This window comes from Liolophura sinensis, chromosome 1 (genome assembly GCF_032854445.1).
Source record: "Liolophura sinensis isolate JHLJ2023 chromosome 1, CUHK_Ljap_v2, whole genome shotgun sequence".
Taxonomy (NCBI): domain Eukaryota; kingdom Metazoa; phylum Mollusca; class Polyplacophora; order Chitonida; family Chitonidae; genus Liolophura; species Liolophura sinensis.
In genome coordinates, this window is record NC_088295.1 from 59,707,394 (window position 1) to 59,732,736 (window position 25,343).

A 25,343-nucleotide genomic window follows, 5' to 3' on the forward strand; every position below is an offset into this window, starting at 1 on the left:
TTATGACACTGAAATCTCTCGCCAGACTTTAAGATTCTGAATTTTCTGACGTTGAATTTGATCTTTGTCCAGACATTTCCAGCCGCACTAGCAATACGGACTGGTAAGCCACGGCGTTATCGTCACTTTATGTTACACTATATACATGACGTGTGTTTCTCTTCATATTTAACATTTATTCTTTATTCTTTCTCTCTGTCCGCTTCACAATAAACGTCATTCTGTTCCCCCAAGGAATTCTAAACTCATACCTATATACGATGATAACTACCGGCACACGTTCTTGTCGGTATTGCCGGAAAAGCCTATGCCTACACGGACTTGTTGTCGTGTACAATATAACATGGAAATGGAAATTCGACTCTATTCCTGTCGTAGATTTCAGCTGTAAAATGGCTAGAGCAGACCACGACAGTGTTTGGTGGGTACAGAATCCTTCCAACATCCTTGCTGTAAATCCACGGCTTCCTGGTGGCCAAATCGTCTGTAAACTTGAAAAAACTAGCCCCAGTGTCCTTCGATGACCTGCCTTCACAAAGGTATGCAGAACAGCAAACCATTTAGTGGATAAATTCGATATGACTGTTTTCACTTGTAGCTCACAGCTCGTAAAGGCTGGACTAGTAATGACGAAATCCGCGGAGATTACCGAATGTTGGCGAAAAAAAAATTGCATAAAACCAGCCTCAATATGTCGTGGTTTTAAGTGCCATATTACTCCGATTAATGTACCCTTCTTCAATATTTTCTGAACTCAATTTATCAGTATATAGAGGGGTAGTTACTTATGAATAAATAAGAAATCTGGACACTAATCCTTTAAGTATTAAATTTTGCTATATACACTTTCTGCATGGAATACGAAAACTGAATACCTTAGGCGTCCGTGAATGTGTTAAGGATGCTAACGGACACACTTCTGTCTAAAAAACATCACAGGCACCAATCAAATAAGTAACAGGAAATGAAAAGATCCAGGCATAATTTTGATTGTATACCAGCTAAAAGTATTATATACAAATCAGTCAAGCTATCCGTACACATCTAGTCATTAACTTTTATGTCATCCAAAATGCTCGCCTGTGGATGTAAATAACACAAATAACACCAACAAAAAACTTAATCATGAATTTTTTGGTTAATTTTTATATCCAAAAATATAAGTTGGAAAGCACATCTGACAAGACACTCACTGGTAAACAAGTTCAGGTTAACACTGGATTCTCTGCTCCGTGATGTCAAAGACAGTCCTGGTTCTCTCGACTCTCAGACTGCTCCTAGCTGAGTTGATCTCCTTTACATACTCTGGCTGATGCTGACTCAGACTCTCCAGTTTCTCTCTTAAGTCAGATTTTCAGATCGTGTGCTGTTTCACCATTATCTTCATTCTCTGACTAATACTGACCCATGACCTCTAGTTACTCTCCATGTTGGTTGTTAAATTATCTTCTTCTGTTTCCTAAAACACAAAGTGACAAAAATTCTGATATAACCATCAAAACTAATTAAGGGTGAAATTAATTAAAAACATTACTGTGACATTTTTTATTTCTAGAAAAGTTTTAAAAACCCTAAAACGCAACTTATGGTGCAAAACATGGTACACAGCAAGTGTTAAAATTGAGATCTATAACTAGTGAAACTCTCAATTTTCTGTTGGTAACTGTAGTTTCAAAAGAAACAACACTAAAGGGCAAAGAATGAACATGTAAGAATAGATGTACAGACATGACTTCACACAGCACTGTGTTGATCTACTGGATTAGACTATCAAACTCACAGATGTACATGTAAGAACAGAAGTACAGACATGACTTCACACAGCATTGTGTTTATCTACTGGATTAGACTATCAAACTCACAGATGTACAGGTAAGAACAGGTGTACAGACATTACTTCACACAGCACTGTGTTTGTCTACAGGATTAGACTATCAAACTCACAGATATACATGTAAGAACAGATTGACAGACATGACTTCCCACACCATGCTTATCTACTGGATTAAACCATCAAACTTTACGTGTACATGTAAGATCAGAGATACAGACATGGCTTCATACAACACTGTCTTTATTCACTTGATTACATTGTTTAAATTATGAGTATACATGTACATGTCTGGACGGAGGTACAGATATGACTTCACCCATGACTGTTTATTTACTGGATTAGACCATCAAACAGGGGTACAGACATGACTTCACAGGTGACTGTTCAGTTACTGGATTAGACCATCAAACAGAGGTACAGGCATAACTTCATAGATGATTGTTTATTCACTGGATTAGACCATCAGAGGTACAGACATGACTTCATAGATGATTGGTTATTTACTGGATTAGACCCTCAAACAGAGGTACAGGCGTAACTTCAGAGATGACTGTTTATTTACTGGGTTAGACCATCAAACAGAGGTACAGGCATAACTTCACAGATAACTATTTATTTACTGGATTGGACCATCAAACAGAGGTGCAGACATGACTCACAGATGACTGTTTATTCACTGGATTAGACCATCAAACAGAGGTGCAGACATGACTCACAGAATCTTTATGTCTTATGTCATTATCATCACTCAGAGGTCAGAGTATTTCTCTGTATTTGTCTCCATGGAAACAACCTTGACATTGTAACACACTTCAAACTTCATCACTGACTCTAGCGTAATGATTGTATTCTTACCATGGGCTTATAAACAGCCTGGTGGAAGATTTATGCAAACTGACAGTCGTTGGCTTCTGTCTGGCGTTCTTCCACTCTGAAGTAAGTTGCTGGTCTGTAAACATGTGTGCACACAGCAGACTCATCTTAAGACAAAAGGCATAACATCTTCTTCCTTCATGACAAAGTACCAACATATGAGCCCGATTTCTGTCATATATCAGTGTTTGTTACATCATGGGCTAGCAGAACCAGCCTTCTCCATTTCAGAGTCAGGCTAATTCCTTTAAGCCAAATTATCTTGCTTCACTAATTCACCATTCTTTAATCTATGGCTTCCTGTATCCATAAACATTTTCCTAAAAAGAAAAATGGATAAAACTACTCTAAATGTCTCATTCATTACATCATTCAATTATAAATGAATTCATTTTCAAAGGTATGACACTTTCTTCTACAAAATGAATTTTCCTCCATGTACATAGAAAATACACTTTCACTTCTGTTAACCTAGCTATATATCTGTCTATTTTAACACATGGTGACAAATGTGCAGAGATAAAAACTAAGCGCATTACTGAATATGGTAAAAATCTGAAGCATACAAATATATACATAACAAATTTGCTTGGTGTCAATGAGTTACTCCCCCAGAATAGGCAGTTTGCTGTTTTATAGTGTAAGTATAGGTACACTCATTTACGATGAAATAACTCATGGAACATCTGATAGGAATAAACAAGATAACATTACAGCAAATGTTCATTTACATACATGTATACAACTCCTTATAATATACATATTTACATTTACATATACAACTTCTTTTCCATCAACAGAATTACCAGGATGACTAATTAGCCCATATCTGCTATGAAAGTCACTATTTCAGAAATATAACATACCATATCAGTCAAATGAGCAAAAAATATAACAATGAAATCAGTTATATTAAATGTTTGCATATAGTGTGTGTCATTTTAAGCCAGAGGTTGCTGGCCTAATTGAGAACAACAGTATATCTCACAACAATGATATTCAATTTTCTACACTTTACTACTGTGACGGACTAAGAAAGAAATATCTTCAGCTTGTTCACCTGAACACTCGCTACTACTAATCCTTTGCACAAGTCAACTTCATCTCATAATACTCCATAAAACGCCAAGATTCCAACAGAAAAGTGACAACAATGCGGCCAGTGACAAACTCAAGTCAGCAAGTGGGACATTTCCTGTCAAAGCAGCAATGTAAGAAAAATATGAAAAGGGAGCAGACTTCCCTAGTATTTCTACTTGGTGTGGAGTGCAGTTGTTGTGAAACCAGGGCTAAAATGAAAGGTGCAGGGGTCAACTTGCAGCTTTCGACCGGATGTTCGTCATGATGATACATACCTTAGTTCAGTAGCTATTGGCGCAGATGTAGCTAACCCGGATCCACCAAGGTTGACACTATACACTCCTGGGATACATCAGTCAGTCTGGTAACCTGGAGTAAAACAGAATGCATTACACCTGACAACGAAAAACTGGAAAATAAATATTGACAACAGAGGTACAAAGTTTCAGGTTCTCTGTGGCTCATATGGTAAAGCACTTGCTCGCTGAGACTCAGGCCCTTGAGTTGGATAGGTAACGAGTTCAAATCCATCTCTCACTGCATGACTGCAAATTTAAGACTCCACAGATGCCTGGCAGTGGTTTACTCGGACACTTCAGTTTCCTCCACCCATAAACCTGAACATAATACAGGTACACCAATACTATATGTAAGCGTCTTGACAAAACTTAGCATGAATGAATAAATTAATGCTTGGGTATGTTTTACATCGTATGATGACGAGGAGTCATTAGATGTGTGTACCTATATTTAGCTCTGACGGTCCGTTATCCTTTAAGATTAACGTATATTAATATACGTCCATCCTGGGAGTCCATGCCGTCAAAGTGCTGCCGCCACTGAAGTATCATGTCGAAGACACCAGACAGGACACCCCATGCACTCACATTACACTGACACCGTGCCAACCAGTCCTATTTCCTTGCTCTAACCTCTCAGTGCTGAGCACTAAGGGAGGCAGCAACAAATATAATTTTTGATACGTCCCGACCTGCGTTTGATCTCAGATCTCGTGACTTCGACGGGGTGCTCTATCCATCAAGCTACCGAAGCGGTCGATAAAACCTAGAAGCTGACTATTGACAATTATTGGCTGGTTCTTAGCATAGCATTTCTTACCCTGAGTTGGCCCCAACGTTACGAAATAGTTATATAGTTATTTCACGCCGATTGCAACATGGTGTTCGGTGACGCACGAAAACTAGACCCTTTGATAACTGTTGAACATAGGCCTACTTACACAGTGACAGTTACAATAAAAATCCTCATATACAAAGTTGACAGTCCATTGAGACATTAGCGAGGGCCGCCACAGCAGACCATGATTTTCAAAGAAGCGTAAATTATTCGATATTTTAAAACGATTTGCATTCATTCTCACTGTCTAATCTGACAAGCCGATCACACCCTTGTTTTGGAAGGGAGATAACTCTCGCTGACAACATTCTTCCGCAATCTTTTTGTCAAAATATCCCAAATAATTGCTTTCGATTGTTTTTATTCAGAAAGTGTCTGAATTTGGAGGAAATGTATATTACGAATTATCCTGATAATAAATGATTTATTGCTACATAGTATTTAAAAGGTAGATCACGTGACTGGGTTTGGTGCGGACCTGTCGTGAGTGGTGGTTGTCAAGGTAAACAATCCAAGTTGAGGCTCAACCCCGTGTAACAAAATCATAATCTCAAGTTGACTTCGAGGAAAACACGTCGTGTTAGTGCATTGACTCCCACAACCATAACCATGAGTGTCAGGACATACAATCCGTCTGTTCGCGTAGGCAACTGGAATGAAGATATCCAGCTGGAAGAGGACCTTTTGAAAGACTTCCTGGAGAAACGGGAAAAGGGACAGCTTCAGATACAAAGATCGTCGAACTTGACGTCGATGACGAGTCAGATTGCTCTCAGTGTGAGCAGAGATGGTTATCTGCATTTTGGTGACGCTGTCTTATTACGCTGTCCGGGAGCTGTTTGCCGAGAGAGAACGAGTGCAGAGGAGCTGCCTAGAGATGACTGTGTGTTAGCCATTAACATGCCTGCCAGTCAGTTATATGAGGGCACAAAAGTTGAAGGGCCATGCGGTGTGTCTGGGGCCAAACAAACTCAGCCCTCTGCCAGAAGTGTCTTCGTCATCACCAGTATTGACGGTTCTCCAAGCGGCCATCCTCTGAGATTTGGACAACCTTTCCACTTAAAAATGCTATCTGGAGATGGAGTAAGTTTAATTCAGCGAACTAAATGATAGCCCTCCTCATTCATCATTTTGACACTTACACCTTGTCGGTCAACTGACTGAATATGAATGTCAGAAATATAAAATATGAAGAGGGTACATTTATGGTTGTTGAATTAGAGTAAGTACTGACACACAGTGACTAGTATATGGCGAAAACGTTGCATGTGACAATAAACCTCATTTATTTGCAGTGTATTATTGTAATTACTTTATTTAGGCTGCTATCATATAGTAAAGCATAACACGATTATATATAGTTATACGTAAAAAAATCCTATGTGTAACTAAGTGTCTAAAGATAGTGTACAGTGGCAACTCCAACATAAGGTCACGGTAACACACGATTCAATATTTCAGTTGTCTTTTCAAGAATGCTTCTTTTTGAAGCCTATCAGTTGAAATGATGAATGTCTAGAAGTAAAACATCTTTGAAGTGATGCTGCTTTTAATTCACTGAGCTTCTGAGAGATTTAGGGCGCTTACGATTATGTGCAAACCCCAGTGACGCAAGCTTGTTTTGACCAATCACGTAACAAAAACGGCGCACAATTGGCTAGACTAGGCTGGTGACATCAGTCTTTCTGTATAATCTTAAGCGCCCTTAGTTGCACTCTCTGAAAGTGCTGAAATTTTGACTCTCCAGTCCTTCATGTGTTATGTGTAGCTCTGTCTGGTTTTAGTGCAGTGGGCCCTTGAAATGTCCATTCTGTCTTTCATCATGAGGGTGAAGGTAATTTGGGCCTGTACCATCGATAGCTATAACAATGAGTAAAACTGAAACATAACTAAGTTAATATTTTATTATTTTGCAGACTCTTCTTCACAGTGACAAAGCTTCCTTCCAGAAATGCGCCAAACGTTCACGTCATCAGGAGGTCACACTGGTCAGCCAGCCCTCATTTCTAACACAGTGGCAAATCTTATACTTCGATCCACGTCTTCGAATGGAGTTTGAAGGTACACCAGTGCCGGCAAATGAGAGGGTTGTCATCAATCATGTTAAAACCAACCAGAATTTAGCAGTGGAAGAGAAACAGTGTGTAAGGACACCTTTTGGAAGAGAGTACGAAATATCGGCTCATACGTTCAAAGATTCACACAAAGCAGAAATGGATGTGAACCACTGGATAATAGCTACTGGTGCCCCTGGTGATGAGATAAATCCACCAACTGAAGCTCAATAAACACCAAGTATTATCCAAGTGTTATCATGTACCTCACCAAAACACTATACATTATCAATAGTGAGATAACTTCATTCTTAAATAAATAAATTTGTTCATTAATTATCAATGCTATCAGTGTGACGGTTATGGACAAAGACACTCACAACAATATATTTATTTGTTACTGGTGGATGCAAAAGAGGTTGTAGTTCGTGCATATATGCACTCATGTATTTGACAGTATATAGGCTCAAATGAAATCATTCTTTCTGTGATCTGTTTTTGATTAGTTTGAGCTGATTTTTTTTTTTTTTTTTTTTTTTTGGTGTACGTTACAAAAAGTGAAAAGAGCAAACGGTGGCACATACTGGTTGGAATGCTGTCAGGTATTGCCTTCTGTTATGTTTATACGACGACTGGTACATGTATTTGTCTGGCTACATGTTGTTAAGAGGTAAACTGACGCTTTGAAAAAACACCATTGTATATAAAGTACATATACGAACACAGAGTATATACTAGCTTATGTATACTGTGTTCACGATTTTCTCTCTCTTGAATAAAATGTAATAACCAGAATTTGATGTTGTCTCCTTGATTGTATGTAACGATTAACAAGACAGTCATGTGTTCGAATCCAGCTGTGGCTTTGTTAGTGGCATGTTGCACAGCTTTATTTCGAGGGGTTTAGTATGTGCTGGGTATGGTGCGATCTGATTTTCTCTTTACCTTATGCCCGATTTCATCCGCCCATGAATTTGACCCTAGGCTAGTCTAATATTTATTTATTTTTAATTTATTAATTTTTTTTATTTGTTTATTTATTGAAACAAAGTAATACACAGTTATACAGGAAATGTTCTTGGAAACGAAGTAAAATATCTATCAAAGGCTATAAAAATAAATACTTACTAGATGAAAAGTTATCTCCCTTTAATCCGTAGCATCCGTAGTCGTGGCATTTAACTTGTCATGCGGCAGAGCGACTGCACAAGGTTATGAAAGTATCCAAGGTAACAACCGCTATCCAAGTCAGGTGTCACGTTTACAAACATGCAGAATCTAATGAGCAGTGGTATTGACAAAACTCTACAGGCGGATGCCGGCGAAACTTTCTTTCCAGGCATGCATATTTTTTTCTAAATACCGGTCAAATAATGTTTTTTAAAATTTTAACGTTATATTTTGAACATAGTTCTATCCCTGAGTGATCAAAATTGTTCATTGCCAAAAAAAATAATTCAAAATTGCATCACAAGTGCTATGGTGTATAAAGCGAAGTGGGATTTTGGGCTATTGAAATTTGATGAGGGTTAGAAACGTTTGAACATCACTAGCCCTACCTGGCTGGTGAGGTGAAACCTTTAAATCGCAGTCTCAGTTTTTTTTTTTTTTTTTTTTTTTCGGTAAATGTGAGAACATAAACCACTGCGCTGCTCCGATTTACCAGATTTAGGATAAGTATTACAGGTTTGCTCTCGTCGTTGTCTGAAGAAAAATTGATTTCAACTGCTCAGTTACAGCACATTTATCTTCATAGTACGAATGTAGGTCCCAAAATCTATCTATGACAACGTTTAAAAACTTATGTCTTGCAGCCGATGGTCACAAATCCATTTGGCCTTCCGTTTAATACCACAAGTCAGTGCATCGTTAAATCAGTTAACCTACTAATGTTTTATAATCCTGCATCTGCACCTCACGCCAACCAGACCCCATTTAAACCCACGGATTCTAGTTTCTTTCTAATAAGTATATATCTGGTGAAGTAAACACTATACGGACGGGTTTTAGTCTTGTTTTAAGCGAAATACAAAGAAAATTGACAAGTTTGAGGGCAAATGTGTAAATGCATTCTGACATGCACATTGGAATACTATATAGGCGTATATTAATGCGACGTAGTTAGTGATAATTTAATGGCTTACTAACCTAAACCTTATTAGACGAAATTGATAAAAATGACCAGTCACGTGTGTGCCGTATTCCCGAAAGACAACCTGCGATCAGACCACAGATCTTTATACAAATGTAATGATATTTATTTACTTATTTATTTGTTTGGTTGGTTTTTTACGCCCTACTATGGAATATTTTTTTCTAGTAGCATTAAGTTCGGGGAAACCCATATAAAAAATAAATGCCATACATGTATATGTTTATGTAAATCAAGGGAAACAATATGACTTTCAGTGTATTCTTATAATGTCATTACCGTAAACCAGGATATATCGTTTACCCAAGACATACTGACATGTGTCGCATCTATATATTGAGCGATTAGAACTTTAGAATTAGAGCTAGATGTTGCCAGTGAACTTCGGATTTATGCTTTGGCAGCTAGTGGCATTTTAGAATATCACGTCTCAGCCATACATAAAATCTCTTGACGTTTTAAACAATGAAAGACTCGCGGACGAGCTACACAAAAGTACCCAAATCCCACTCGAACGCATTACCTGGATGTTTTGTGAGCACACATAAATGTGATGTAATACAGGAAAGCGCAAAAGAGTTCATAGTTTTGAAGCACAGTTAGGAAGGAGTTTTGTTAGTTTTCAATCATGACATATTAAAATCTAATAGGATACCCAAAGACGTTTGTTAAGTTATGGGGACCATTTTAATAATGTCAAACGTTCGTTTTCCAGCTCATCGTTATGCCGTCACAATACAGACAGAACGACGTTTCAGAAGAAACTAATACACTGCAATGTGTTAGACGTTGCATAACAGTAAATTTTGACCGAACAATAGAACAAGGCCCTGCTTCACACTAGCGCCACCTTACGGGATAAAAAAAATATGCCGCCTTGCACCATCATTCTTGTAGGGCTCTTAGCGATGAGGAGCTTTATACGAAGACGGACAAAGAAAAGAAGTGTGTGTTAACAGCCTTTTCTAAAATAAATTAAGATAAATATATGTGGTTTACAGAAACTACACAATCGTTTTCCCATACTTATAGGAATTATAATTGAGTTGTGCTCTACAACAATCAAGATGCCGTTAAATTGTAATCTTTAAGATACATGGTCAATTTGCACGTCTGTTTGCAACTGCTGCAGTAAAAATGTTATGAGTCTGTCACATAACCGATCCTTCTAAAATATGTTGACAAAGGTTTTAAATGATATAATTATTCTATCATTTATTTATTAGCATTTGTAGTTCATGGTAGTTGTGGGTTCATTGTCATTTAATTAACTCATACAGGAAGCCGTTTGAAATCTTCCGGCGCTGTGCAGAAAATGACCTTAGATAAAACCGTTAAGACATCAGTCAGCGGCTTATCGTTCTGTAATAAAAAAAAATAAGGTTCGCCCATCACACCGCTTTGGTTTAAATCAATTTGGGCGACAGTAATCACTAAGGAAATAGCTTTATACATAACCTTCAATTAAGTGGTTACATATTTCCAATTAGTAAAATTAATAATTGGTTAAGATGTTTGTCTACGAGTCGGAAACCAGACGATTACAGTTACTGGCCACCATGGCTCACGCTTGTCAAATGTAAGCTGGACTTCCAAAAATTACCGGGATGGCCTCTTTCAGAAGTTTTGTTAGAAAAACTAAATAGGCCTTATATACGCCCATATTGTAACTGGATCGGCCTATTTGTGATGCGAGGTTTCAATGTTCATATATAGCATTTCTATGCACTTGTAGGAATATGTTTTCGTCAACAGAAGATATATGTAGACCTAGCATACATTGTGCAAATATTACCTATACTATTAAACGTAAAAAATAAAACTGTTATACGCAACAGTTGTCACAATTGTCTTACTGCTTTTTGTAAATTTGCCAATATGAATACTGATTTACCTGTCTAGTCTTATAGGACTAGTGGAATAAATGCCTAACAGGAAACAATGCATATTCCGCAAACAAACCCACGAATATCCACATAAAACAACAACACGGACGTAGGGTAACAATGGTTTACTTCTAAATTCCAAAGAGTGGGACTTTTGTTGGATACGTTTATCAAGCACAGCCTTTCAATAAATAACTTAAAAGGAATATAAATTTCATAAGCACTATGGCCATTTCTCTCCTTAAAACGTGCACAACCAAGAGCACTCTAGAGTGGATTTTCCAAACCAGATTTATATTAGACAATATGAGGATTTATGTTCCACAGACCACTTATCTTCTATACCATTAATAAGGGAGCTAAACTGTCAACAAGAATCGTCCCTTAAAGTCTAAAACATTTTGTTTCTTAAAAAAAATTTAAATATCAGTTTTATGAACTAAAGATACTTATTACTATAAATGTTGAAATAAATAAATTAAAAGGATGTCATGAATATGAAATACTGAAACGTACTTCTTTTCCACAACCAACTGCGCTTGAAGCTAAAAAACAACCCAATGTTTCAAAAACAAACAAACAAAAAAAAACAAAAACAACGAAACACAAAAAGTGAACAACAAATGCAAGAACAGGAAGATCCTCTTTCCACCTCTTTCTAAATAGCATACACTCAATTTAAGAGATGTGCAGGACATTTGGCATACAAAAGGATATGCATGGTTTAACTAGAGCTGAAAGATGATGAAAATGAAAAAGATGGCATGGCGATTCTTATAATATTAACATTAAATACTACAGATAATAGTCCAGCATAGGCCATTTCAAGGCCATAGGCCATTTTCGTCCTATGCTTAGACATTAAAGCTATCACCCTATCGTGAAAAAAACGATCCCATATATAAACATATGAAATTTTGGAATAGTCAAAAAACCATTAGCAACTTTGATTTTGTACCTCTGCAATGATTTTGATATAAAACAAGTTTTAAGTTTTAAGTGAAGTGAAATTTTGACGAAACTTAAGATCTGATGGTGTAATACCATCTGTTCCTAACAATCGAAACGTTGAGCATTAACGAAACGTATGAAAGGTCTATTCTATTCTCACTTGATACTTTAATTTTGGCCAAATAGTACAGATGTTTAACAAAAGCCTAAAACAAGATAAAACAAGGGTAAATCATAGTTTAAAAATATTCACTAACAATTATTAAAAATATCTACCATCATGATATAAACACCTGGAAATGTTACGGGAAATGGATTACGACTGGTCACAATTATCAGTTCATCCAAAACGTAAAACAGCTTTCTTCCTTTGTTACCACATCCCATCTCATAAATAGTTTTCCCCATCTACATTATGGGAGCTGTAAAAATTCTCTTTCTGACAACAATGATTTCGTGCTGATACAAGAAAACTATTTACTCTATTTACTTAGTGGGCCAGTCCCAGGTTGCGGGTTCAAAACTCTCATACGCTGTGCTGTACAATCTCGAGCGGATAAATTCATCCTTGTTCTCTGGCTCTGGATACAGAGAGGACAGCTTGCCTTCATACACCTCCTCTGCAATCTTTGTGGCAATCTGTACGGAGACTTCTCCGATCTTACTCAGAGGTGGGTACACACGGCCCTCCTGCAAGTCTGCATCTGTCACCAACTCAGCAAGGGCCTGCGGGTAGAAAATGGGTGTGGAGGAGTTCAGATTTGTTTATTGATTTGGTTGGTGTTTAGAGCTGTCAGTTCTCATTACTGACGACAGTCTTGTTCATGCATGGAAGCCCCCGGAATAAACAACCAACCTTTGACTGGTACCTGACAAGCTTGTTGACTTAAGACCACAGCGGAAGTCTGGATTCAAACATGGACGCAGAGCCAGCATCGTAACCATCTGAGCCAGCACTTTAACCATCTGAGCCAGCACTTCAACCATCTGAGCCAGCACTTTAACCATCAGAGCCAGCCTTTCAACCATCAAAATCAGCACTTTAACCATCTCAGCCACCCTTTCAACCATCAGAGCCAGCACTTCAACCATCAGAGCCAGCCTTTCAACCATCAAAATCAGCACTTTAACCATCTCAGCCACCCTTTCAACCATCAGAGCCAGCACTTCAACCATCAGAGCCAGCCTTTCAACCATCAAAATCAGCACTTTAACCATCTGAGCCAGCATTGCAACCACCTGAGCCAGCACTTTAACCATCTCAGCCACTCTTTCAACCATCTGAGCCAGCACTTAAACCATCAGAGCCAGCACTTAAACCATCACAGCCAGCACTTCAACCATCTGAGCCAGCATTTTAACCATCACAGCCAGCCTTTCAACCATCTGAGCCAGCACTTTAACCATCAGAGCCAGCACTTCAACCATCTGAGCCAGCACTTCAACCATCAGAGCCAGCCTTTCAACCATCAGAGCCAGCACTTTAACCATCTCAGCCACCCTTTCAACCATCAGAGCCTGCCTTTCAACCATCAGAGCCAGCCTTTCAACCATCAGAGCCAGCCTTTCAACCATCTCAGCCAGCACTTTAACCATCAGAGCCACCCTTTCAACCATCAAAATCAGCACTTTAACCATCTCAGCCACCCTTTCAACCATCAGAGCCTGCCTTTCAACCATCAGAGCCAGCACCTTAACCATCTGAGCCAGCCCTCAACCATCAGAGCCAGCACTTCAACCATCAAAATCAGCACTTTAACCATCTGAGCCAGCCTTTCAACCATCAGAGCCAGCCTTTCAATCATCAGAGCCAGCACCTTAAATGAGCCAGTGAGGGAGAGTTCAGAGTCTTTCCCCTTTAAATATTTGCATTTATGAGCAATATATAATAGCTAAATAAATTAACTCAGCACTTAATACACTAACATTTTAAAAATTTTTACTTGTAAATTTGTCTGGCGTCATCTCACCATCCCACCATTCATGTTCTGTTTGAGCCCAGGAGTAATCTACATGTATGACAAAAAAACACACCTGATAACAATGATATTAATTACCTGTGCAGAGCGTAAGAAAATCTTCTCCGGAATATGATTAGCCTTGAAGAGAATCACTCCTAAAGCCACCCCTGGGAAGATGTAGGAGTTATTTCCCTGTCCTGGATAATATGTCTTCCCGTTATACTCAACTGGGTTGAATGGGCTGCCACTGGCAAACACACAACGTCCCTGACAACAGAAATCACAGTCAGCAACAATCTCTTTATAGTAAACTACTTAAAATGTAACATATAGGGAATAGGTATTTCTAATTCATGAAAAAAGGTATGGTGTATATTTTGGAATGCAGTTGTGTGTGTGTGTGTGTAGTTGGTTGGGGGGTGGGGGGGCACAGAAAGTTAGAAAGGACACCTACGCACAGTTACCTATGCACAGTTCTAAACCGCCAGTAGTTTAAATACCTTTAGATAATGTACTATAATTTTGTGGCTTTCTTGCTGAAAACAGATTCCTTTCAATGTACAAAGGAGACGCCAAAAATACCCTTTAGGCAAACAGGAGTGTAAAGTAAAGGAGCAATCTTGTAGACTTATTCTATGTGTGACTGACATAGATTAATGAAAGGCCTTAAATTAATGTCCCCATTCCCCACCATAATAAAAATTTCAAAAGCAGAGAGTTCGGGAGTACATTCATGTCATATCTAACAGGCTTTCATTCACTCATTTATAAGAGCTCAAAATATTGTTAGCTCATAGATGACTTTGTATCACATAATTATTCAGACTTTCAGATATATAAATAATGTAATTTATCCACTTTCATGCTGTTTAGTGATTCTATATATGGAATGTAATACTAGTATATATCATACCATTAAATCATCATTTTTGGTCATCCAATATGATTTAAAGAGCTTGAGATGCCAACCACTTTGACCCCTGCTTGATGTACAAGTAGTGTTCTCACAAAACAATATGTACTGCCTTGAGGCAGCTACAGATTAGGTAAATTCAAAACCTGGCAGAGCTTCAAAGCCAAGAATAATTTTTACAGCCCCCATAATAGTCAAGAAGTTCTGGATGGATTATTGGTTTTCAAATGCAAATTGATTTGCTTCTGTTGGAATCAGAACACGCAAGAGAACAAATTATAAAACAGTAAGTTCATCCACAATCATGACCTTAATACTCTCTGTGACTAAAATAACTGTTACACTTGTCCCTAACTCAGTGTTTGTTTGTAAACATGGCCTGAGCCCCAATTCAACATGAGCTTCAGACACATATTAGTATGAGCTGCTTTAGCTGATCTACTGAACAGCCAATCCAAAAACGTCAACAATGTAACCCTGAAAATTCACTGTAACGATTTCAATCTTTCTATTGTGATGACTTGATAGAAGTTTCTTTGAAGCTACTGCTCTACACATACGTCTGAAAATTTGTAGGCCTCTTCTGCTGTGCACTCAGACATACTGGTAGGATTGCTCAGGGAGAAGATGATTGGTCTGTCATTGAAGGAGGCCATGTCTCGGATGATTTCCTCAGTGAACACGCCTGGAACAGCGGCCGCCCCTGAAGTACAAGGAAAAATTTCAGATCCATAAGTCACAATGGAGAAACAATAAATGATAAAGCAGGATACAAAATCATAATCCAACATGCCACCTCACTACGGGCATGCAAGAGACTCCAGCTAACAAAAATTAAAAAAACAAATCTTTTGACTTGATTTCTGCTGCTGTAAAAATTTGAAAAACCCTATTTATATTCAAATTACTCTGCACCCTTTTCATTTAAATTCTGCTATGCTTTTAAAGAAATGTTACTGTTAGTGCTGGCAGTATGATTTAAGAGTAAGGCTCCATCCAAGGGTTAGACAAATCTTCCATGTCAACCAGATCTACATTTGAAAATGTAACCTCCATTGCAAAGCTGGGCAGCCTGACTAAAAGGACCCCAAAAATTTCAATATGTTTATACTACAAGTGGGCAAAAATAAAGTGCATAGTTTAATATCAGGAATCTGTGCCCACACTGTATGTCCTTATTCAGAATAACAGAGCTTGTCGGTAGGAGACACATCAATGTACAATCCAAAAGTATAAAGTACTTTTTCAGAGTGAGTAAGTGAAAGTTATAGGACGGATTTCCACCGCTCTTTTATCCAGTACTGCTTCACTGAAATGCCTTACTGAAGGAAAGTAAGTCGCCCCACCCAAGGCAATATACTGATACGGGTCAACCTGTAGTTGCACTATCCCCTTCATGCTGAACGCCAAGTGAGGAAGCTGCAACTTCCTCTTTTAAAGTCTTAGGTGTGAGTCAACCCAGGATTGACCCTGGATCAACCGCTCCCGAAGCAGACGCTCTACCAACTGTGTATTTTTTCGGATATCACCTTAATATTTACCGTAACACTGATTCTAATACATAAAATCTAAGATTGTCATGAATAGTGTAATTTACAGCAATTAACACACAACCAATTGCCAACAATGGAACATGCCCCTTGTGTTATTGTGCTTTACACGTGTGCAAAACCACATATTAATACATGCAGTAGTTTTTGAGATACCATTCTAAACATTTATCTTAACATGCCTATAATTGTTACTGAATACTGACACTGCCTATCAGGGCACAGTATGACATTGGCTCCCACTGTACTTTGTAGAGGTGAGCCAAAATTAAAGCTGGTACATTGTAGGTCCTGGAAATCTTAAATTTTGAGATATTTAATTCGTTTTCGTGAAAACAAAAAAAAACACTGAAATTTTTTGAAAACATAATCTTCTGATTTTGTGTGTATCCTATTTGTGGTATGTGTCAGACACTAGATTTATCAATGAGATCGAAGATAACTGAAATCTTCCTTACCGATAAGAGCAGTTGGTTTAATTTCCCGGACTATGTCCCCTAGAGCCTTAATGTCTTTGAAGTCTTTAGCGAAGGGTGCTTTATGATGCGAGATCCCGCCAGAAGGTCGATTCTGTGAAATGAACATGTTCATTGTCTTCATACAGTAAAAATAAATTGTTGAATAAAATGTTTTATAAAACACAGAATTCGTCAAAAAAGGTATAGTATTTTATTACTACAAAATTACAGTAAGTAATGTAAACAAGATGTTTAGTATTGATTATCCAATTACAAATCACAAGGACACTGCCGGACAAGCCGTTAAGATGACAGATAAATACATAATGACACCTCAAAGACTTGAGTGAGTGAGTGAGTGCTTGGGGTTTAACGTCGTTCTCAACAATTTTTCAGTCATATGACGACGAAGGAATCATTAGGATGCATGTACGTGTAATGTGCCTCCTTGTTGCAGGACGGATTTCCACCGCTCTTTTATTTAGTGCTGCCTCACTGAGACGACTTACCGAAGGCAAGTAAGCCGCCCCGCCCCAGCCATTATACTGATACGGGTCAACCAGTCGTTGCACTATCCCCTTCATGCTGAACGCCAAGCGAGGAAGTTACAACTTCCTCTTTTAAAGTCTTAGGTGTGACTCGATCAAGGATTGATCCTGGATCTACCGGTCCCGAAGCGGACGCTCTACCAACTGTGCTATCCGGACCGGTCAAAGACTTGACACTTCATGTAATCACAACACGGCTGAAATACTGCCAATGTGGCATTTTGCCATGATAAGCACTCATTTATTCTTTATTTCATGACAAAGATGGCTCAGTTTAGTAATATTTGACAATAATTCTCTGCACTTATGTTTGGAATTCTGCACACTGTGTCATTCCAAATCTTTTTTTATAAATGAAAATTTAATAAAGCTCATAATGATAATTATACTGACATAACTCAGACCAAGAGTTAACACTAAATGTTACAATAACATTACCTTGGTGATCAACCCTCTGGAGTCCACCATCCAGATCTTACTGAGGGCTTCTTCTTTTGGGGTCCCTTCCTCCTCCATGGCTAAGGCCAGCAGACTTGCTATACCTATAGAGGCCTAGGATTCACACAGTAATAATTCAATAAGTAGCCGATAGCATATGTCTAAAAGCTTGCTTCAATATACATTATATTTATAAATTAGCAACCATATTTGCCATTTTACGTACAGAGAAATCTCCCCACACCGGACTTATATTATGAACAAACAGATATGATAGATTAAAAAGAAGATCATTTGTAGGTGTGATAACGCATGATGGAAAAAAGAACAAATTAATTTCTATATGAATCCCCCAGAGAGTAATTTATTCATCACCAGTCATGAGATCCTCGATCAGTAAAATTGGTGCAAAGTAAAATGCTACACCTCCAGGAACTTTAGCTTAGACACAAGAAATCTGCATATGTAGCATCCTACAGCACAAGCCAGAATGAAACTTACACGTGGGTGTGCCAGTTCAGGGCTGTAAAAACCTACCATTGATGTTTATATACTACTAACCAGCCATGTGCCTGTGGGGAAACTTGCAGAATGATGGTGGACTGTAAGTTTATGGTTAGTTCTTCACAAAATCCATCAACCACTACATTCAATATTACCCATTAGCAGAAAAAACTAGTGGAATGCTAGAGGTGAGCTTGTAGCGAGCTAATAACGTTTTACAGCCTTCATCCTGGCTTGTACTGTATTCTATAGAGTGATAGGTTTTGATTACCTCCCCTGCACCTTGGAAAAGGAACACATTATCTGATAGCTTCTTCCCAGTGATGCGCAGTGAAGCAAAGACCCCAGCTGCAGCCACAGCAGCAGTACCTGAATACCAGGAAAAGCAGGCGTCAGGCTCAGTTAAAGGGATCCCCAGTTTGTGAGAGAATAATGCATATTAATTTTTTTCTTCACATGTTTACAGGGAGTTAATTCAAGCATATTATGTGGGAAGTGTTCTATGCAGACTGATAAAATTACACTATTTGTGAAGCCCTAAAAAAACAAGCAATGAAGTTTTGGCTCCAAAATCAAATTAAAAAGGTGCATAAATCGCACTGAATCATATGTGAAAAGTCTTCTGTACCGCAGTACAATTATGGGCCAGCAATTAAGCTTATATTTAATTAAAAGAAAAAGTGTATGTTTTATCCAAGCACCTTAAAAGCTCTCTGGGTTTATGTATGTTGGCAAAAAGTTATCAAGCAAAGGCATTCGGGGACTGAGTCATTATTAAAACACCCTGCTAAAATATATAACAGCACAACAAAAGATTTAACAATCGCTGATGTGATAGCAGATTCAGAATGCTGACCTTGTATGTCATCATTGAATGTGCAGTACCTATCTCTGTACTTCTCCAAAAATCTGAAAGCATTCTGATTGCCAAAGTCTTCAAACTGTATAAGTGTGTGTTGGCCAAACCTGTAAATTAGAATACCAATAACGTTAATGTTGAAACAGTGAATGTTTATGTTTAATGTTTAATGTTTGTAACGCTTGTATAAATAATATCATGGGCAGAGTATATGTTAAGCATTCAAGCCTCTTGCTGTTTTTGATTTAGAAGTAAGTTATTAAAATGTTGATAAGTTACAAATTCTTTAATGTGAGTTCATTAGAAAACAATGCACATGTAATAAAGTTTATAGGCTCATATGGTTATAATTGTAAAATGTGATATATATCGAGTGGGCATACAAAAATGGGCAGTACTTTGACACTCAATATCTCTGAAACCCTCTTACGTTGGCTTCTAAAAATTTACACACTCAAAAGCAAATTATGTTTTAAGTATACAGACCAAATTTCAAAGAGTCAAAAATGCATGTTCCGGACATTTCAAAATGATGTTCTACATTGTTTTACTTGAAAAGGTGATCAATTCCTTGTCCACCGCAGGGAAAACCATCTTGATTCAGCAAAACTTGTACCTATCTGGCAGAAGGGTTTCTCTGACACTACAGCCAGACAATTTTTCCAGATGACACTTGATTGACGCGTGTCACACAGGTGCAGCGTGCCCTCTACTCATGACACCTGACAGGTGATGCAATGTGGGTTACTAGAATGTGCATTTTTGAGGCTATGTTTTCGTTTTAACCCTGTGTACAGGCTACTCAAGTTATGACCTTGAAAATTGGTCAGTATATTAACAAAATCATGCCATTTGAACGTCTAAAGTTTGAATGGATTTGAACGAAGGATAATGGAGCAATGTAGCATCAAAGCATGGCCCATTTTTTTATGCCCACCCAATATATATGCCTTTTCCACCTGATCTATTAGATATCTTATTTAACCTACTATCAAATTTAAATTGATATGACTTTTTAAAAAAAATATTCAGCTAAATTTCTCCAAACTCAAAGATTAGAAAGATAACAAAAAAGACCAATCTAATTCATTTAATGCACTTCTGTAGCTTATACACTATGATTACACTACAATTTTCAATTTGCTTAGTTTTGAGAAGAAGTCAGCCTGTAATGACCAAAGGCTGACATGTCTACATTATATCACATACCGCCTTACAACTGCTTCCATGAACTCATCTATAAAATCATCATACTTCTGACCCCTGACTCGCTCTTGTGGTAACCCAATATACAATGGGTCATCCCTTATTTTCTGAAAAAAAAAAAAAAAAAATGGCAGCCGTTAACCAAAAGGCTGTTTTTTCATGTCAAGAAAAACTATGAAGTATGGAGCAGTAATTGTATGTTATACACATTTAAAAAAATAAGATATATGTTACCTAAAACAGGTAACAGGTAATATGGGTTACCAAACTTAACAATGCATATAAAAGGCTCACCTCATTGTTTGTACCCACATCTAGGAGTATGGGTAGACACTGATGAGGTGAGATACCCCCAAGGGCAGTGTACAGGGCCAGCTTACCCACAGGAATCCCCATACCGTACGAGCCTAGGTCACCCAGACCCAGGATCCTTTCACCATCCGTCACTACTATAGCCTGCAAATAATCACAGAAAGAATATTTTTTGACAGAATCATAGTGTCAGTCTTGACCCTGAGAATCGTGGTGTCAATCCTGACATTGGGAATTGTCGTGTCAATCCTGTCAATTGAGAATTGTGGTAACAATCCTGATATATAGAGTCAGATGAGAATGAGTGTCACTCCTGATGGTCTTGTAAGATCAGAATACTGGTGTCCGTCCCAACAATTAAGAAAAAAAAAAAGACCAATTTAATAAAAGAAAGAAATCAAAATCCATTCACAAGAGTTTTACCCGTATATCACTTTCTGGCCAGTTACATAGCATCTCATAAATATTTCCTGCATCATTGATGGATATGAAAAGTCCCCTGAATAAAAGAAAAAGTCAGAGTATACGTATATGACATACATGTAATCATTGGCAGCAAAAAACACACAAAACCTCTGTTTCAATATAGGGTAATGTGGTTTTTACTAAAAAAAATATCACAAATTCATTATCATGATGGGTTTTTTTTAACGTAAAGGCATTACTATGCAATAGTTTTAACAGAATTATTGTAATAAACCAATAATTTGAAAAACTGTTTCCATTCAGTTTGTCTCCTTTACATAACTACGTGTAGTATAATAATTGACAAGACATGTCATACTCTGTGAATTGTCTCTAACTCTTTTCCTTAATCCACTCATTTAAACCCTACTTTAATAACATGCATAAAAAAAGGCACTATGCAAAAAGTTCAAGTTGCTGATATGGGTATAAAAATATGCTGCCTAATTTGTGTTCCCTGGCTTTACCTGGGTCTCCTGAAAATCAGGCCATACTGTTGACAAGCCAGTCCCACTGTGGGTGTGTAAACAATGGGCATCATCTCCTCCACATGTTCCACTAGTACTCTGTAGAACAGCTTCTCATTTCTGTCCTGCAATGCGACTAGGTAAACATAACGGTCCAGGTCCGAGGGACGTTTGTAAAAGTTCTGCATGACTCTGTAAGCTTGTTGATCTTGTGATATAATGCAGGGAGTGAGGAGGCCATGGATGCCCATCAGCTGTCTCTCTCTGAGAGTAAATGCCTGGCCCTGGAAGGTGGAATGATTACAATAGCATCAATACAGAAAAATGTCAGTCTTATTATGAAAGAATGCATCTAAAGTTCCTGTACATTTTGTAATAAAGTAAATACACATGTAAATACACATAAACACACAAAAAACTATTGATACTAATCTAGACATGCTAGAGACCATTTCCTTCCCTGTATATTAGATTCATGCAATTTTTTAAAACAATCTTTTATGAATTAGAAAAGATAATTTAATGGTTCAAAAAAATGCAGATGACTTTGGGGAGGACTAAGAAGTTTCTCTGCAAAACATAAATAAGAATACATGTTTTCTATTTTAGCATCATTTCCTAAATTTCAGAATGGCTTCTTGAGTTTTTCTTTAACATGTTACCCTTTAAATACAAGAATATAGTAATACAGGTCACAAGGTCAATAGAAGGGTGTCTTTGGTGAAAGGAGTGTGTGTTCACACATACTTTACCTTATTCATCCTGGGGTTTCTGATGATGTCAACACCCCTGACACGTGAATGATTAACAAGTTCTTTTGAAGATTTACCGGTCTTTGTTTTTGCTGCATTGTTGACACTGGATGTATGAAGGGCAGTTGTTGCAATGACAAAGGGTTGTCTGAAAACCACAAAATTAATACTATTACACGACAGTCTGGTATTGTTTCACCTAGTCCTAAATTGCTCTGACATTTGGTTTGGCAAACTTTTGTTGGGCCATGGATTGTCCCAAACCAATGTCAAAGCCCGCTCCATTTAAAAACCAGATGCAGCTGCTTCTGGGGCCATCCATGGCTGAACAAAACTTTGCCAAATGTGACGACAGAGCAGTCCCGATCTAGGTTTCATCCCTTTATATAAGAGGGGTTTCACTTGAAAATAATGTTGTCCAAAAATTGTTTAACTAAAAAACAGTGTCCTGCAACACAGCAGTTTAAACATTATCCAACCTTTCTGTGCACTAAATATGAAGTTTTACAACTTCCACTTATGATAATAGCTTAATGCCTTCCCAATTCTCACAAGTTTTGATAAATTTTTTCTTGTCGTATCCATACAAAATTCCCCCAAAATTTTCTTGGTTTTAATTTAGAAAGGATACATTAGTGTCCCGTATATTACATTGTCACCAGAAGTCAAGAAGGCTTAAAAAGCAGAAATGTAGAACATCTTGCAAAGCTGGCTTACCCATGTACGCTTTATAGGGTTTAAGTATTTCAGCCTGACCACAAACATAACAGCCAGTGCAAAGTACATACTTGTAAGCTTTTCAAGGATCTACTCCCCAGCATATAAGGGTGACGCCGTTAGACCTACTTTCATAAGCTTAATTATAAAGCAGGCTAAAGTATCGGTTTACCTGGCAGGCATTTATAAGATTATACTCAAAGGGTTAAAAGGTGAGATATTAATTCACAGGTGTGACCAAATAAAATAAGTACAGATCAGTGAAATAACACCAGTGTGCCTATCATGGTGACAAGATACAACCTTTGCATCTAAATAACACACCTCCTTGTTTTAGGTAGAGCATATATATTTTTGGTGTTTTATATTGCAGCAGTGAAACGCAAAGCATTATGATCATGATCAAAGACACTACTAATCAAATATCCATACATGTAAATGCTATTGTATATTTTTCATATCAACACTCATTCACCTTGAGTAATCAACAATAACTTGCAGATAACATTTGAAGAGAAAAATCTAAGATTACAATACATGCTGTATCAGTTGAATTCATGAGTCCGGTGAATTCAGCATCAAAAGTTGCTTTAAATCCATGTAAATTTATTTTAGTATCTACAAGTTTTCACTTAACCTAAGTGTATTTCACAGTCAAATTAAGCAAAATATTAAATGTCACAGGCTTTGATTGAAATTTAGCATGACATAAAACATGTACATGTAGCATGATTAATATAATAAAATACAAGTCTGCACTATGTAAATTTGTACCTTGAATTATCTTGTTCTGCCATTTTCAAGCCTTTCTGCTGTACCAGGTAACTGAAGTTAATGCCTTACATGTGAACTTATCACACAGCTGACCAAAGTAAGTTATCTGGATCAGACTGGCAAAAACTGATAAAAAGAAATCCATATGTACATGTAACTGCTCTACTTTGTGTAAGTGATAATTGTTACAGTTCAATGTCAGTGAAGAAGACAACAGAGGTCAGTAACACAGCTGAGTTGAGCTTCAGCTTGGACATTCCAGGAAATACAAGTGTTTGCTGCATCTTAGATTTCTTTTTCCATTGTAAGCATGTGTTAAAAATATATATATTTATCTCCATTCATTGGTTCAGGGCCTAGGTATTGTTGATTATATGACCTATTTATGGGCAACTGCCTTATCGAGTTATTCTGACGGTCTTAATTGCTGTTAAATTTAATTGCTGTTAAACACTGTACTCAAGAAATTTTCGCTTCGCCAATCCAGCAGTCAACAGCGGGATTCGAGCTCGCAGCTTCTCGTTCAGCAAGATAAAGAAGAATTATGCTGGAACATATTTTGGCGAACAGTGTGTATGAATTCCTCAAAGTAAATATAAGTAAATTATACCGTACAGATGGGGACATTAATTAAGTAACAAAAGACATTTTCAGACTTACATATAGTGCCTACTGCAGTGCTCAAAGCACTGCGGTAGGGTAATCAATCACTACCTGTTTACTCTGCCTTCGGGCACGTCCGCAGGGACTGGAGTTATTTTAGGGTGAAATTCGATATGTTCTAGGTGAAAGTATAATCTCAAAAGAGAAAGGTCGAAGTGCTCTACCAATCGGTAAAGAATCCCTTCACCGGGGGTTCCAAGCACAAACCTAATTAATTCAGTGAAAATCGCACACAAACTGAGGCCTCCGTCAGTAATTTGTCAGACCAGCATCCTTACCTGTGGAAATCATGCCTTTGTAGACATTTGTACAAGGCCGTGGAGACCGCTGACCTTACAGATGACATACTTTCTCCCAGATAAATATCACCTCCGTTATCGATAGATTTGTTCGTTCTCGGCTCTCAAGGTGACAAAATTTGCAGACAGCTTCTTCCTCTTTTCCCCTGGTGGCAGCTGTATCCAGGGGAAGTAACCCTTGTGCTTTGGCAAACTTTTCTGTCCAAGACTAGAGTTGTCGACCTTTAAATTCTGCTTCAGTACGATAGCAATATACAGTATCCAAAGTCAAACTCCCAAACACCAGCTTCATTAACAAAATTAGCATCACGATCTCTTTAAAATGTACATAAAGTGAACAGCAGATATCTGGAAGTAAAACTAATCAACAGCTGAGACTGATATCGAAGAGGCCAGTACGAAGCCCACAACACTTTATGATTCGAAGGGTACTTATATTTGTATTTATACACAATATCCTGCTATGAAACGAGAAAAGGTATAAATCTAT

The 25,343-nt window shown here is 37.7% G+C and overlaps 2 protein-coding genes and 1 long non-coding RNA gene across 3 annotated transcripts; 1 reads left to right on the forward strand and 2 right to left on the reverse strand.

Moving 5' to 3' along the window:
• Window positions 1–1,143: 1,143 nt before the first annotated feature.
• On the reverse strand, window positions 1,144–5,196 carry LOC135482056 (uncharacterized). The gene is made up of 4 exons (XR_010446204.1): window positions 5,028–5,196; window positions 4,063–4,156; window positions 2,690–2,783; window positions 1,144–1,459 (listed from the first exon to the last, which is right to left on the reverse strand). It is a non-coding gene; the product is annotated as an uncharacterized LOC135482056 (long non-coding RNA).
• Window positions 5,197–5,428: 232 nt separating this feature from the next.
• LOC135482055 (cilia- and flagella-associated protein 161-like) lies at window positions 5,429–7,438 on the forward strand. The gene is made up of 2 exons (XM_064761885.1): window positions 5,429–6,007; window positions 6,841–7,438. Exons 1-2 carry the CDS (start codon window positions 5,534–5,536, stop codon window positions 7,210–7,212), a joined length of 846 nt encoding a protein of 281 aa, XP_064617955.1. The 5' UTR covers window positions 5,429–5,533; the 3' UTR covers window positions 7,213–7,438.
• Window positions 7,439–11,860: 4,422 nt separating this feature from the next.
• On the reverse strand, window positions 11,861–24,994 carry LOC135468929 (NADP-dependent malic enzyme-like). The gene is made up of 13 exons (XM_064747422.1): window positions 24,833–24,994; window positions 22,401–22,548; window positions 21,649–21,932; window positions 21,140–21,215; window positions 20,699–20,860; window positions 20,408–20,511; window positions 19,196–19,305; window positions 18,611–18,708; window positions 17,836–17,949; window positions 16,850–16,961; window positions 15,402–15,544; window positions 14,025–14,195; window positions 11,861–12,693 (listed from the first exon to the last, which is right to left on the reverse strand). The coding sequence occupies exons 1-13, from the start codon at window positions 24,898–24,900 to the stop codon at window positions 12,454–12,456; spliced, it is 1,830 nt and encodes a 609-aa protein (XP_064603492.1). The 5' UTR covers window positions 24,901–24,994; the 3' UTR covers window positions 11,861–12,453.
• Window positions 24,995–25,343: the final 349 nt, after the last annotated feature.